This window comes from Neomonachus schauinslandi, chromosome 13, assembly GCF_002201575.2.
Source record: "Neomonachus schauinslandi chromosome 13, ASM220157v2, whole genome shotgun sequence".
NCBI lineage: Eukaryota > Metazoa > Chordata > Mammalia > Carnivora > Phocidae > Neomonachus > Neomonachus schauinslandi.
The window spans coordinates 58,225,838-58,241,555 of record NC_058415.1 but is presented as its reverse complement, the minus strand read 5'-3'; the positions used below and the strand labels follow the sequence as shown (position 1 = coordinate 58,241,555).

At 39.8% G+C, this 15,718-nt stretch overlaps 1 protein-coding gene across 1 annotated transcript in view; it reads right to left on the bottom strand.

The window, feature by feature from the left end:
* RECK (reversion inducing cysteine rich protein with kazal motifs) overlaps positions 1-15,718 on the bottom strand; it is a 75,124-nt gene that overhangs the window by 23,562 nt on the left and 35,844 nt on the right. The window contains exons 7-12 of the mRNA XM_021691341.2: positions 15,299-15,332; positions 13,022-13,219; positions 10,386-10,653; positions 7,473-7,652; positions 3,950-4,162; positions 2,375-2,511 (exon numbers count right to left, since the gene is read on the bottom strand). Of these exons, the coding sequence (XP_021547016.1) occupies positions 2,375-2,511; positions 3,950-4,162; positions 7,473-7,652; positions 10,386-10,653; positions 13,022-13,219; positions 15,299-15,332 (1,030 nt within the window). The remainder of the gene's footprint in view (positions 1-2,374; positions 2,512-3,949; positions 4,163-7,472; positions 7,653-10,385; positions 10,654-13,021; positions 13,220-15,298; positions 15,333-15,718) is intronic.

The following is a 15,718-nucleotide window of genomic DNA, read 5'->3' as shown; positions in this document are numbered from 1 at the left end:
GAAGAAGAAGAAGGTAGCAGGAGGGGAAGAATGAAGCGGGGGAAATCGGAGGGGTAGACGAACCATGAGAGACGGTGGACTCTGAAAAACAAACTGAGGGTTCTAGAGGGGAGGGGGGTGGGAGGATGGGTTAGCCCGGTGGTGGGTATTGAGGAGGGCACATTCTGCATGGAGCACTGGGTGTTATGCACAAACAATGAATCATGGAACACTACATCTAAAACAAATGATATAATGTATGGGGATTAACATAAGAATAAAATAAATAAATAAATAAAAATAAATAGACCAGGGGTATGTGTGTGCATGTGTGTCTCTGTGTGTATAAATAAAAAAGTCACCTAATGATAAGTAATAAGTAGTATAAAGGGATGGTAGGGTGGTCAAACACGTGCTTATGCCTAAGAGGAATAACTTGGCACATTTTACCATAAACTATAATAATTCACTATGGTAAGATGGGTCCTGTACCATGATTGTATTTGTCAACTTGTGAAATAATGACCATGACAGAGTCTCACTTAATATAAAGTATATGTGTGGGGCGCCTGGGTGGCTCAGTCGTTAAGCGTCTGCCTTCGGCTCGGGTCATGATCCCGGGGTCCTGGGATCGAGCCCCACGTCAGGCTCTCTGCTCCGTGGGAAGCCTGCTTCTCCCTCTCCCACTCCCCCTGCTTGTGTTCCCTCTCTCTCTGTGTCTCTCTCTGTCAAATAAGTAAATAAAATCTTAAAAAATAAAAAAAATAAAGTATATGTGATATTTAAAGAGAGTATTAAAATTCAAACAAAAACATTTCTTTAACTTTTTTTCCTTCTACACATATATTTCACTGCTCTAATAGAGTCTAGGCTTGTGACTACATTAGCTTTGCTTACTTGAGTTTAGGCCAGACTCAGACTGTAGGGCTAATAAAGGTGTAAGTGTTCTTGGAGCTCATCTCATCTAGCCCAATCCTTTTATAAACAGGGAAGCTGAGGCTGCAAAGAGGTGATCTGTCCAAAGTCACAGAGGCCTATACTGAGTCTAATGCTTTTTTTTTTCACTATACTGGTCATAAAGGCTGATGGACACAGTTTGTTGGCCTTAAGAAAATGTGCCTGATATCACTAGCTGCAAATCTAGCATTCACTCTTTTCTTCCTGCTTACTAATAATAGCGTGACAATGGGCCCACAGCTAAAAAGATCATCTTTCTCAGTTTCCCTTACAGCTAGGGTGGTTTCCCCTTACACTAGAATATTGTGGCTAGAATTCCAGGAGGCATGTTGTGATAATAAAGTACCTCAAGTAACCTTGATGATGGAAGCCAAGCACTAAGGACAGTGCAGAAAAAAAAAGGAGCCTGGACTCTGGATGGTGGAACCACTATAATAGCCCTGGACTGTTTATTTCTGGGCTTTCCTTTACTTTTCCCTGTTGTTCTGTTATTTGCAGTAGAACTTAGTCCTATCTGACACAGGAAAACAAAGCAAGTAGGAGCTGAATTCACAGTCTGCCTTTCCAGCCAGCTCGGTGCACTAACGCCCCCTGGCGGCAGCACAGACACTTGCACCTACCCTAACTACAGTACTCCGTGTGTATGAGTTCTACTCGTCATCTCACTGGTTTCCACCACACGGGGTCACCTCCTGCTGAGAAACTCAGCTCCAGGATCCCTCAATGAGATAGCAACTTATTCTTCTAGCTCTTGGCAGGAATCCTTTGGCAGAGGCAAAAGTTCCATTTTCATGTACTAACCCAGACCGTCATTCCTTACTCCCTATTTGGTGGGTCAGCCTAAGCCAATTCCTGGCTCAGGTACACTAATATTCCCAGGACAAAAAGCTGAAGATTCCCTGGGGAAATTCCACTTCCTGGTCAAATCATGGCAAGGGGATAGCAATGATATGGGGCTATTATCTAAGATGTTTGCCCCAGATTCACTGCTTAGAATTCCTGATTGACAATAGTTCATCACTTCCTCAGACTGATAAGATAGTCACTTGGGCTTACATATTTTTTTTTTTAAAGATTTTATTTATTTATTCATGAGAGACAGAGAGAGAGAGAGAGAGAGAGGCAGAGGGAGAAGCAGGCTCCCAAGGAGCAGGAAGCCCAATGCGGGACTCGATCCCAGGACCCTGAGATCATGACCTGAGCCGAAGGCAGACGCTTAACCATCTGAGCCACCCAGGCGCCCGACTTGGGCTTACATATTTTAAGATGACAATTCTTTCCAGCGCCAAAAAGACCAAGCGAATAAGATAAGAGTCTGCAATTGAGATAGTATAATTAAACCACACATTCTCAACAGATAGATGTTCATCCAAAGCAAACATGAAGGGCAGAGATGAAAGGGAGAAATATTTGAAATCTAAAAAAACAAAGTACTTACTTAGGTATGTATCCAAAGGTATACAATTCTCTAGGTCATCTGTAGGTGACAGAAGCTCACAAATACTTTCAGCTGTGTGGTCTTCCGGGAATTTGTTCTGGTCCCCACATTTCTTGAGAATCTCCACACAATCTGATCTTAAGAAGAAAAATACAAATTTAGAGTTAATAAGGAACCTCCTCATGTTGTCTAGTCAATATCAATCCTGTTTCTGAAGCCTTCTAGAAGGTGAGTTTTCATAACAATATTTTACAACTGGTTAGGTCAGAGTAATGGCAAAAGAAAACAGGAGTCATAGAAGACCTCAGGTTGCATAGTAGTAAGTAATGTATTATACTAGCAAAGCATCCTTTTCTCTTATCAGAGATCAAAGGCCTTGCTCAAATTTTATACTCGTACTGTTATTACCATCAGTGTGGCTTGTCCCAGTCTTTGAAAGGAAATTAAACCAGGCTAGTCTGATTTGCTCTTTGCAAAATCATACATCTTTTCTTTCAGGACCTTATGCTTACTTGCTTCTTCCTCCCTCTGTCCCCTTCTCTTTTTAAATATCTTTTTAGTTATCAACAGTAAGGTGTTTGGCCCATAACAACTGGAAAGTACACTACTTTAAAATTTTCTCAGTCTTCAAAAGGTATTTGATTCCTTTTCTATAAATTTTTGTGCTATGAGTCTATAAATTTCCCACTGGTTGCCTCTTGCCACCCAAGTTACTCCTCATCTTTCCCCTTACTCAAGTCATGGCCAAGTCATGCCAGAGAATAGATCTGGACCCTGTTTAAGGTTGAAATAATCTGCAATCAGTCATCAAGTGTCCAGCAGCACCAAGACACACACCAACTTAGGGGCTGGATATTGACTTGGTTTTTAGAAAAGTTTTTGGAAAAATAGATGCTTGAAGATCAGCTGGCATAGATTACTACATGGCTAATGCTTTTGGTTTCACCCAGGACAGCAGCTTTCATCTTTACTTTATCCTAGATCTCCTAAGCAAACCATTCACAAAATGCTCACTAGAAATAGGCCCTAATGACTATATTCACTAACTCCCTCACTCATTAAACATGCATGGAACACCTACTATGTGTCAGGATTACCCTAATCCCTGAAGAGAAGAAAAAGAGGAAAGAGGAGACAAAAAAAAAAAGAAGTTACAAGGAATAAACTCCTCAAGGAGAACAAAGTCTAACAGAATGTAAGTACACAAATTAAAATATAAAAATAGAGTTGAGTATTGAAGGTACTTGACAAATGTTTCTGGAACTAAATTCCATAAGAGAAATTCAAATAAAGGTCTACAGAAGTTTGTAGGAAGGATAAATTACTATGAGCTGGGGAGATCTGTGAAGATTCCATGGGAATGACTGGCATTTGAGAGAGGCTAAGAAAGCCAGGCAGTGGGCAAGTGGAGATGGAATAGTATTTCAAGCAGAGGAGGAAAAAGTGAGAAAGCATTTGACATGTGGGGAGGATGGGCAAAGAGAAGTGGTGGGAGAGAAAACTCTAAAGATAGGCTGTGGTTCAGATCATGGTCTGAACCAAGACTGGAGAGTCATTACGAGGAAAGAAACTTACTTGCAAATAATACTTCCCCGGGATTTACTATGACAAGGTTTAATCTGCAGTGAACAAGCTACCGCTTTCCACATTTCTGGCTGGCACTTCTTAATGTCAAGAACAGGTATGTTGATAAATGGCATCTTTATGCTTCCTTTCTCCCACAGCTTCATGTCATTCATGGCTCCTTGATCTGACTGAGCATTACAACTCCTGAAAAGTTCTGTTGGCCTGAAAAGAAAAAAGGCCAGAAAGAATCAAGAGGCAATTATTTTCTAGAGAGAAGTAATAGGTAAGATCCTGACATACTAATGCAGTAGGAAAATCTGATTTTCTTAAAGAAAGTACATATAATGCATCAAAGGATATCAGCTTTGAATGCATGGTGGCTATTTTGATGTCTTCTTTGGTGAAAGACCCTTGAAAGTTTTTGCCTATTTTTTTTTAAATTGGGTTGTTTGACTTTTTTTTTTTTTTTTTTTTTAAGGTTTTATTTGACAGAGAAAGAGAGAGTACAAGCAGGCAGAGGGAGAGGGAGAAGCAGGTTCCCTGCTCAGCAAGGAGCCTGACTCAGGACTCGACCCCAGGACCCTGGGATCATGACCTGAGCTGAAGGCAGACGCTTAACCGACTAAGCCACCCAAGTGCCCCAAGGGTTGTTTGACTTTTTATTATGAGGTTATTGGAGTTATTTATATATTTTGGTTACAAGTCCTTTGTCAAATGTGTGTGTGACTGTAAGTGTGCACATGTGATATACTGAATATTTTCTCTCAAACTGTGGCCTGCCTTTTCAAATCTTATATGGTGTCTTTCGGTGAGTGTTTACTGTTGAACCCTAACTCATTATTTTTTTTCTTTTATAATTAGTGCATTTTGTCTCCTGTCTACAAAATCTTTGTCTACACCAGGTTTGTCAAGATATTCTCCTAAGTTTTCTTCTAGAAGCTTTCTATTTTCAGCTTTTATGTTTTGTTCTATGACCCATCTTCAATTAATTTTATTTTATTTATTTATTTATTGAGAGAGAGAACAGGCAGGAGGCAGAGAGGGAGAGAGAATATCAAGCAGACTCCGTGCTGAGCACGTAGCCCAACCTGGGGCTCAATCACAGCACCCTGGGATCATGACGCTTAACTGACTGAGCCACCCCAGGTGCCCCTAATTTGTGTTGCTTTATAACAAGTCTTGAAATCAGGTACTGTAAGTTCTCCAAATTTGTTATTTTAAAAAAAAATGATTTTAGCTATCCTAGGTCCTTTGTATTTTCATTTGAATTTCAGAGTTAGTCTGGCAATTTCTATTTTAAAGATTTTATTTATTTATTTGAGACAGAGAGAATGAGAGACAGAGAGCATGAGAGGGGGGAGGGGCAGAGGGCGAAGCAGACTCCCCGCCGAGCAGGGAGCCCGATGCGGGACTCGATCCCGGGACTCCAGGATCATGACCTGAGCCGAAGGCAGTCACTTAACCAACTGAGCCACCCAGGCGCCCTGGCAATTTCTATTTTAAAAAGCCTATTGGGATTTTGATTGGGATTGCGCTGAATCTAGAGATCAGTCTCAGGAGAATTAACATTTTAACAATATTGAGTCTTCTAATCCATGAACACAGTACCTCTCTCTGTTTATTCACTGTCTTTAATTTCTCTCTGCAAAGTTTTCTGGTTCTCAATGTATAGTTCTTGCACCTCTTTTGTTAAATTTACCCTAAGTATCTCATGTTTTTTGATGCAATTGTGTAAATTTGTATTTTTTTTTTTTTTTTTAAAGATTTTATTTATTTATTTGAGAGAGAATGAGATAGAGAAAGAGAGCATGAGAGGGGGGAGGGTCAGAGGGAGAAGCAGACTCCCCGCTGAGCAGGGAGCCCGATGCGGGACTCGATCCCGGAACTCCAGGATCATGACCTGAGCCGAAGGCAGTCGCCCAACCAACTGAGCCACCCAGGCGCCCTGTAAATTTGTATTTTTAAAATAAATTTCATTTTCCCATTGTTTGTTGCAACATACAGAAATACAATCAGCTTTTTAATGTTAACCTTGTATACTGTCACTTTGTTAAATTTAAGGATTTACCGGGAGTTTGTTTGCAGATTTGGGGGCATCTCCTTCTGTGGTTCCCACCTTTCCCGGGTTTTCTACTCCTGCATCTAGCCACTCTGGCAGCCCTAAACTCTGATCTCTAACTCCTCAGCCCAAGACTGCTGCTTTTTGCTTGAATTCTTTATGCCATGCAAGGGGGCTGAGGGTGCCCATGAAGGAAAAACTGGATAAATGCGGCCCTCGTGCAGTGTGGTTTCTATGTTTCATGAGATACAGCCCCTCCTGCTTTTGGCCACTCTAACACCTTAAAACAATACTTTTTAAAAAATATTTTGTACAGAGTTCATAATTGGTACTTGCAGAAGTATTAGTTTGCTACAAACTACTCCACTATCCCCAGAAGCCAGACTATGAGTCCAAGTTTAACTTCAAACATTTCATAGATTTCAAATTTACTCAATCTCTAAACCATGTCCTTATCGGCTAACACTCTATTACCAGCTGTAAAGATATCTCAATTTTCTTACTCGAAATAATATTCTGAATACCTTTTTAAAAAATATTCTGAATACTTTTTAAAGAATAGGATTATGTTCGTTTGAACTTCTGTCTGACCCAACTGAATGATTCTTTCCCTCTTTGCCCCCTTGATCTCCAGGATCCAGGCCAGCTCACAAAACTGGCCCCCTCTTGCTTAGAAACTCTCTCTCTGCCTTCTCTGATATGGTGTTCTCTAAGCTTCTGGATGCCCTTTTGTTTTCTTCACTGTTTGTTCAGCCATTCAGTTTTGGGCCCTTGTTTTTCTTTCTTTTTTTTTTTTAAAGACTTTTATTTATTTGACAGAAAGAGATACAGCGAGAGAGGGAACACAAACAGGGGGAGTGGGAGAGGGAGAAGCAGGCTTCCCGGGGAGCAGGGAGCCCGATGCGGGGCTCGATCCCAGGACCCTGGGACCATGACCTGAGCCGAAGGCAGACGCTTAACGACTGAGCCACCCAGGCGCCCCAGGCCCTTGTTTTTCTGACCATACTTGATATCTCAAGAAAATACAAATAAGTAAAGTAAGACAGTATTTTTGTATGAAATAGCGAACTTGCTGAGTGGGAACTTCAGACTGGTTGAAGTAAACTTCGAAGTAAACTGTTCAAAAGAGAGCATTTGGACGGCCAAATTGTTCACAGTGATTTATTCTGCAATGAACTGTTTCCACTGGTTGTGTAATAGAAGGAAGAGGGGAAGAATGGTAGGCTGAAGGCAGAAAAGATTCTTTGAATTCTAGATGCTTTAAGTATCTCTAGTCTAGAAGGGACTTTGTTATAGTGCTTCCTTTCCCAGAGGTGATTTACCGGATGAGTTATAGTATTTAAAGATGAAATAATAAAAAAAATACTACTTCCTTTTAACTTAGCATCAGAGTAAAAATCAGAGTTATTCACTTATTTAAAAACAAGAAAATGATAAAATACTTCCATTCCATGTACAATAGTTTTCTCTTACCTGTTGTTAAAATTAGTACAGTAAGTAAGATTTCTACAGCCCAACTGGCAAGGTTCCCGAACATCTGCTAAACAGGTCAACATGGACACTTCCACTGGATTATATTCACAAAAACGATCAAACTCTTGCCAACTCTGTGTATTGCCCCAGCTCATGCTGTAAAGTTTAGTGCACAGTTCTCTGAAATAAAGGCACAAATGCAGAAACACAGATGAGCCAAATGAATAAATAATTTGATTTGCATAAAACTCAAATTCTATGAACTATATTTTAGAATATAAGTAAGAAAAAAATTACGAAAACCAAAAGACTAAAATTTATCTCCTAGAATTTACAGCCATAAACAGTGAACTCTTCCATGAAAATGTTAGCCTTCTTTTATCATCCATCTCTTTCCATTTCCCCATGATTGCTACAAAGCTCTGTGCTAAATGTAATGTTTAATTTCGGTATTTGTACATCCTTATTCTTTTTTTTTTTTAAAGATTTTATTTATTTGAGAGAGAGAGAGTGAGAGAGCACATGAGAGGGGGGAGGGTCAGAGGGAGAAGCAGGCTCCCCGCCGAGCAGGGAGCCCGATGTGGGACTCGATCCCGGGACTCCAGGATCGTGACCTGAGCCGAAGGCAGTCGCTTAACCAACTGAGCCACCCAGGCGCCCTGTACATCCTTATTCTTGGCACAGTTATTTCTTCTATATTTCTGATCTCTCTTTTACCTTTATGTAAAGTAAGGTAAGGCATATGGTTTTGCCTCCACAAAGATAGATTCTCCTACATTTATATTTCAACCACAGGAGGTAAAATTGTGACATGGTCCTCAGATTTAAGAAGCTTTACAGACTTAGGGTTCATTAGTTTCTCCCTGAAAAATTATCCCAAAGCCACTTATATTCCTTAAGATAGGCCAAGGTAGTCTATATGTAAAAGCTTATGAATTCCAAGGCTTCTATATACTATTTTTTTTTTAAGATTTTTATTTATTTGTTAGAGAGAGAGAGAAAGAGAGAGCACAAGCAGGGGGAGCAGCAGAGGGAGAAGGAGAAGCAGGCTCCTCACTGAGCAAGGAGACCGATGTGAGACTCGATCCCAGGACCCTGGGATCATGACCTGAGCCGAAGGCAGACGCTTAACGCCTGAGCCACCCAGGCGTCCCTCTATATACTATTGTAGTTAATATATGACAATCTTATTTGTAGTACTTGATGATTACAAAGCAACTTGCATATGACTAAAATAATGTCAGTACCATTTCCAAAGTGCATTCACATTAGTTTAATTTTTAAAATTTATAAAAGTAATAAAAATGTAAAAAAAACATAATACATGTAATATAAAATATACTACCAAAATATGCAAAGTCACAAGTAAAAATTCCCCATTCCTGCCACATTTTATTTGACTTTCATATTCAACCCTATGAGAAGGATGTTTTTACTTTTATAATTTTGCTCATTCACTCTACTGATGTTTACTGAGTGCCTATTTTGTGTTAGACCCTGTTCAAGGCACCGGATATATAACGGTAAATAAGAGAGACAAGGTCCCTGCTCTCCATGGAGCTTATACATCATAGAGAGGAGGAAGCTGCGAATGAGTTAAATTAGGTACTTTGAGCTAGAAACCAGTCCTTTCTCTAGTTCTTAACTTTCTCTGTGACCTTGAACCGACTGTTCAATAACATCTCAGAATTAGTTTTCTATATATAAGCAGGAATTATACAAACCGACACCAATCATAAGATGGAAATAAACCATAAAAACTACACCAAGGTAAAGTAGGGCAAAGTGTTTCCAATCTCCAATGACTTTAGGGCATAAATACTTTTAAGGAAATTCAAAGAATTACTCAGCATCCCTCCCATAAATACATTTAATTCCTATCAGCAATTAATTTTCCTTAATTACAGGACCAACTTAACTTCTCTTTAAGCTCTTCTGTTAATTTTCTTCGGATATCTTCCAGTTTTTTTATATCTTTGGTAGAGTTTGATGAGTTATTCTGGGCACAATTTTTGCTAAAGGTCCATTCAATTTAGAAACCATGGGAAAAACTGCTTCACTCCTGGTAGGTGATATTTCAGGATGTTCTAGTAATATGTGGTCCATTTTCACCTAAAATATCCCTGATAAAGCAAACTTCTATTTCACCTGTGTTCTGCCATGACTTTAGTTATCTCCATTTATTCTTGTCTCTAGATTGTTTCTTCCATCTTATATATATATATATTTTTAAAGATTTTATTTATTTGAGAGAGAGAGAATGAGAGACAGAGAGCATGAGAGGGAGGAGGGTCAGAGGGAGAAGCAGACTCCCCACTGAGCAGGGAGCCTGATGCGGGACTCGATCCCAAGACTCCAGGATCATGACCTGAGCTGAAAGCAGTCGCCCAACCAACTGAGCCACCCAGGCGCCCCTTCCATCTTATATTTGTATAATTTTTCCCTAAGTGTATCATCCAAATGAATGCCAATACACTGCTATCTAACTTTGGGTTTAAGTGCCAACCCAGATCATTCACCAATATATACAAAAGGTCAGTTACTGTTGAAAGTATCATAATTTAACAAAGAGAATATCCCTTAGATGTCATATCGAAACATCTTCTAAATTGTAAGCTTACTTAATGATAGCCTTGAGGGTAGAATCCATGTTGCATCATCTTTAAATATTTATTGCCCTGCCAATGTTAATCCTCTATACTCCAAAACACAGTTCTTTTAGCAATGTTCAAAAACAATGTCTTATATACACATGATGCCTAATAAATACTTGCTGATGAAAGAAAGATTTTACACCTTCTAAACTCTTAAGTCTACACAATACAAAAATATAACATACATTTCCTAGACTTAAAATCACTAATTAAAATGCTATTTTCTACTGGTTTTAATAAAGGAAAATGAGATACTGACCTACATGTTGAAGTGTTTGCTTTAGAACAACAATGCAATTTAGCTCCATCAAGGCCCGTAGAGGGAGGAGGGTGTAGAGTGACGCCAGGGTGAACAGACTGTGAGCTTTCAAGAAAACACTGCCAAAGAGGATCCTGAGGCAAAGGCTGGGTCTTACAACCCTCGATGAGGCCATCAACAATCTCCATTTCTGTTTTCTTAGACATCAGAATTCTCTTGCAGGCATTTTGGCAAGCATGGTCTTCAGCTCTGTCACAGCAATATAAACCTACATTTTCAGGATATATGTGGCTTAATTAGCTGATTTTATATCATGCACTGCTCAGAACAAAAGAACATGGTGGTATACTGGAAACACTACTACTCAGTCGTATGTCAGTATCTGCAGTACACAGAGCCTACCAAATTCTCTCTCCACTACTTTGCAGCGTAACAAATAACTGAAGAGCTAAAGGTGGACAAGGTAACTATTACCAGAATTTACCACTATCTCCAAACATGGGATCTTTAGCACCAATACTACATAAATGAAAGGTCCTCTCGTCCTACCCCTAAGAAGTCCTTACATGCAAAGTATCTTATGTTCCTGGAAAAGGTATTACAGATCAAACTGGAATTATTTCACGCTAGAAACAACTGCCTAAAAGGGATTGTGTCCTTGACAGAATGACAGAGATGACTAATTTCAATAACAAAACCCACAAAAACCATATTCCATCACATTTTGGGATATAAAGCTTTCATATATCTGTGCAAGTTAACTAATCTAAGTTGTAATTTATTTTTTTTTAAGATTTTTTATTTATTCATTTTAGAGAGAGAAAGAGAGCACGCACTCGAGCAAGAGCACAAGCAAGGGGGAGGGTCAGAAGGAGAGGGAGAAGCAGACTCCCTGCTGAGCAGGGTGCCTGCTGCGGGACTGGATCCCAGGACCCTGGGATCATGACCTGAACTGAAGCAGACGCTTAACCTACTGAGCCACCCAGGCGCCCCTCTAAGTTGTAGTTTAAATAACACAATAGCATACTCTGACAAGATATCAGGTTGCTTCTGCCTTTAAAATGAATGAAGTTTGGGGTGACTGGGTGGTGCCATTGGTTAAGCGTCAGATTCTTGGTTTTGGCTCAGGTAGTGATCTCAGGGTTGTGAGATCGAGCCTGCATGGGGCTCCACACTCAGTGGGGAGTCTGCTTAAGATTCTCTCTGTCCCTCTCCCTCTGCCCCTCCCCCCCCATGCACATGCACTCTCTCTCTAAAATAAATAAATCTTAAAAAAAATGAATAGGGATGCCTGGGTGGCTCAGTGGTTAAGTGTCTGCCTTTGGCTGGGGTCATGATCCCAGGGTCCTGGGATCGAGTCCTGCATCAGGCTCCTTGCTCAGCAGGGAGCCTGTTTCTCCCTCTGCCTGCCTCTCCCCCAGCTTGTGCGCTCGCTCTCTCTCTGACAAATAAATAAAATGTTTAAAATAAAAAAAGGAATAAAGGTTATTTGTGGCAAATGCTTCATCCTCTGATTTTCATCATACAGCCACACCACAGAATATTACAAGCATAAGAGTTCTGCTTTAGATGCTGGACAAACGGCACATATCACTGCCTCTGAGTTTACAAAAACAAGTCTTTCAGTATCCCAGTATAAATCAAAACATTGGCATTGGCTTATAAATCTTTTGTCAGTTGGTTAATTAGTTAATTGTTTAAAGTTTGTTCACCTCTAAATGAAGAAAACGGATTACAGGATGTACAAAGCTGAGACTTTGAAGACCCCATAAGGTGCAGGTTCACTAGGAGGCCCTGATTTTCATAAGTACCAGGATTTCTTCTCATTTTTATATAGGGCTTTTATTATAAAATAATTGTTCATTATAAAAACATATAAAATGGAATAGGCATACAACTAAAAATGTATTATACTACACAGTTAGTTCTGCAACTTGACTCTTTTGCTTACTATATCTTGGACTCCTTTCTATATAAACATACTTTTTTCTTTATGTTGGTTATAAAGTATTGTTATTATATAGATATATAATTTATTTCATCAACTTTAATCAATTCCCTATTGATGGGTATTTGGGTTATTTCTAATTTTCCTCCATTACCATCAGTGTCACAGTAAATATCCTTTACCTGTGTATGTATATTTATGAGTCTTCTTGAAGGACAAATTCTGAGAAATGGAATTGCTAGATTAAAAGGTATGATCATTTGAAATTCTCATGGTCATAACCCAACTTCCTTTCAAAATATCCATACCGATGAATTCTCCCATCCCCAGAACAAAGAGTGCCTGCTTCCTCATACCCCTGACAGCTCTACCTTTCTTGGCACCTTTCAGCTGTGATAATAATATCCAGTCTGTCAAATCTAAAAAGCAAAGGAAGTCTGGTGTTTCCCAAATGACTGAGACTGCAGATATCTACAAGAATTTACTTCCTTTTTTTAAGTAGGCACCACACCCAGCATGGAGCCCAATGAGGTGTTTGAACTCACGACTCTGTGATCAAGACCTGAGCTGAGATCAAGAGTCAGACACTTAACCGACTGACCCACCCAGGCGCCCCAAGGATTTACTTCCTTTTTACAAATGATTTTACTAAAGATTGAAACGAGAGGAATATGTCCATTTTACTTACTATCTGTTGGGTTCCTCATTGGATAAGATTGGGTATAATTGTTCACACAATGTATTAATTGTGGACTAATAGAGGCACAATAATTTTCCACTGCTTTGATCTGAGATGGACCAGGAGAAGAGTCTGTTCGAAAGATGGCTTGACAGTATTCTCGGCAGTTTGTGTGATGGCCTGCATAACTGCAACAAACTGAGCCCACTATGGGGGAAAAAAGGAAATGATGCTGAAATGGAAATAGCCATTTGCTAACAATAAATCGTCACAATATTGATAAAACAATATGTACCTTTTTGAATTTGAGATATAAAACCATGGCACAGAAGACAAGTACTTTAAATCAGCACTACTATAGAAATAGCCATGAGGACATCCAGGTGCTCAGTGGTGTAAGAGAGTCCTTATTTGTCAAAGTATAGTCTATCTAGTGTAGTGGTTCTCAGCAGGAGCAGGACCACCCCTCTGGGAGATTCTGGAGGCATGTGGAAATGTTTCTGGTTTTCACAATGACTTGGGGACTACTGCCGCCATTTAGTGCATGGGGTCGGGGTTGTTAACTGCTCTGTGACATACAGGGCAGGCACACAACCAGAATGGTCTCCCAAAATGCCAATATTGCCCATGTTGAGAACCACTGGAACATCTTTCTATGTTAGATTTGTGGAGATTTACAAACAAAGCAAGGCAAACAAAATAAAAATAAAACCAAACCCCAAATGCTTCACATTTATAAAACAGGACCAGTAAAAACTAAGAGCTACCAGGCTCATTTCATAAATTTGACAGTTATATAACTGTTTATCTTGAAAAAAATTTCTTAAGTTCTATTCCTAAGAACATGTCTAATTTGAAATGGTCTTTACCTCACAACTGATATGACCTGCTTTAACACTGAAAAGTAAAACCCACATTTGAAATTCGATTTGTGTATTTTTAGAAATCAAGGGGGACCATCTCAGGTATCCGGGGGGAGCTAGACGAGTGGCTGGGGGGGTGCAGATGTGGGATTTATATTGGGGAAGAGCAAGAGATCCACATAGGAGAGGTTAGAGGGTCTGTGGGAGTCTGAAGGGAACCCAGGTGGAGGTATGGCAGGAAACGGGTAAGAGAAAGGCAGGCAGGAAATCTCTGATAATTATTAGAGGTTATGGAGGAACCGGAATCAGGTTTCTGGTGAATTCCACTGACTAGGGAATGAGCAGAGAATTGAGGCAACTTCCAGAAATAATGACAAGGATAAAATGATACACAAATTAAGCTAGGACTGAACTGATACAGGATAGGCCTGTTTCCTGCACCAGGAAACTGTTTCACACTTACTGTGCCACCTGTTTTTAACTTACAGTTACTACTTACTGTGTTCATTGCTAAACTGTTCAATTTCAACACAAAGAGTAATTTATGGCTACATTTATCACCATTAACCTTAGGATAAACTGAGGGGTGGGGCTGGGGACAGAAGAGACAAGTGAGAAACAGCCAAGGATGCCCATCTTCTGATTCCTCCATTAGGCTGGCTTCCTCACCAGTGTGGGAAGACAGAGATTACTGTGAGAACAGCTTAGAAATTGTGAATTAAGCCCTAATCAGAGAGGGTTAGAAGATAAAATACAGCCAGTTAATGTTTCTTATCATACTTTGATACACTGAACTGCCAAGCTAATCCAAACAACTCTTCTGTTCCTCAGCTGTGTTTTCCTAGCTGTAACTGCTCACTACTCCCTTCACCTGGGATGCCCTTCCTCCAATCTCCACTGTTCATTTCTTGTCCATCCTTCAAGGCCCAGCTCAGCTACCAACTCCACCAAGCCACTCTAAGCACCCCTACAGGATGTGATCCCTCCTTCCTCTGAATTCCCACAGCACTTTTATCAGTGACACTATCCTATATCCTGTGTCTGTCTCCACAGAGCAAGTAGGCAGTAAATGTCTGAGGAACGAATTGAGAGGCAGTCCTTGGCAAGTGCTACACTGTATCATCTGGGAATGCTTAATTTCTGCAAGTAATCCTATTTATTCAAGTAGGGCATGATCTTCCCATCTAACAGTAGTATCTGCTTTGTAAATCTGCAGTTAAGACATAGAAACTGTCATAATTCATGAATAGCCTGAATACCACTGAGGAAAGAGCCTATCAGAATCCTGCTGGGCCTTCACGCAGCTTACTAACAGCCCATGTCATAATGTCAGGTCTTGGCAATGCTTATAACAGCTAAATCGTATTCTTAAACTGAGTTTTGCTCTTTGGACTGTTCATATAACCATTGACAATATACTTACTTTCATTTCTGCTAATGCAACTGAAAAGAGCATTCTGTAAATTAAAGAAAAACAAACAAGTTAACCACCATGCAGAATTCCTAATTTTATTCCACTTTATGGTTACATGGAAATCAGAATATCAGACTATTTAATTCTTCTCTAAATCCAAGGATGAAGACAAAGAAGCTGAGATGGCACCCTGGTAAAAAGGGAAACCATCTTCTAACACAATTATTGGGGGTCAAGATTCTCATCCTGAGCCATAAGATGATCACATTATAGCAAACCAAAGCTGTACCTGTGTGTGTATGTGGAGTAACCTACAATGTATTAATCTCAATTATTTCTTGCAGTATATAAAAAGAGCTCCCAGAAGATAATATAATAAAAGGCATTTAGGGAAATAGAGATTTCACGTAACCACTGCATTTTAGAGTT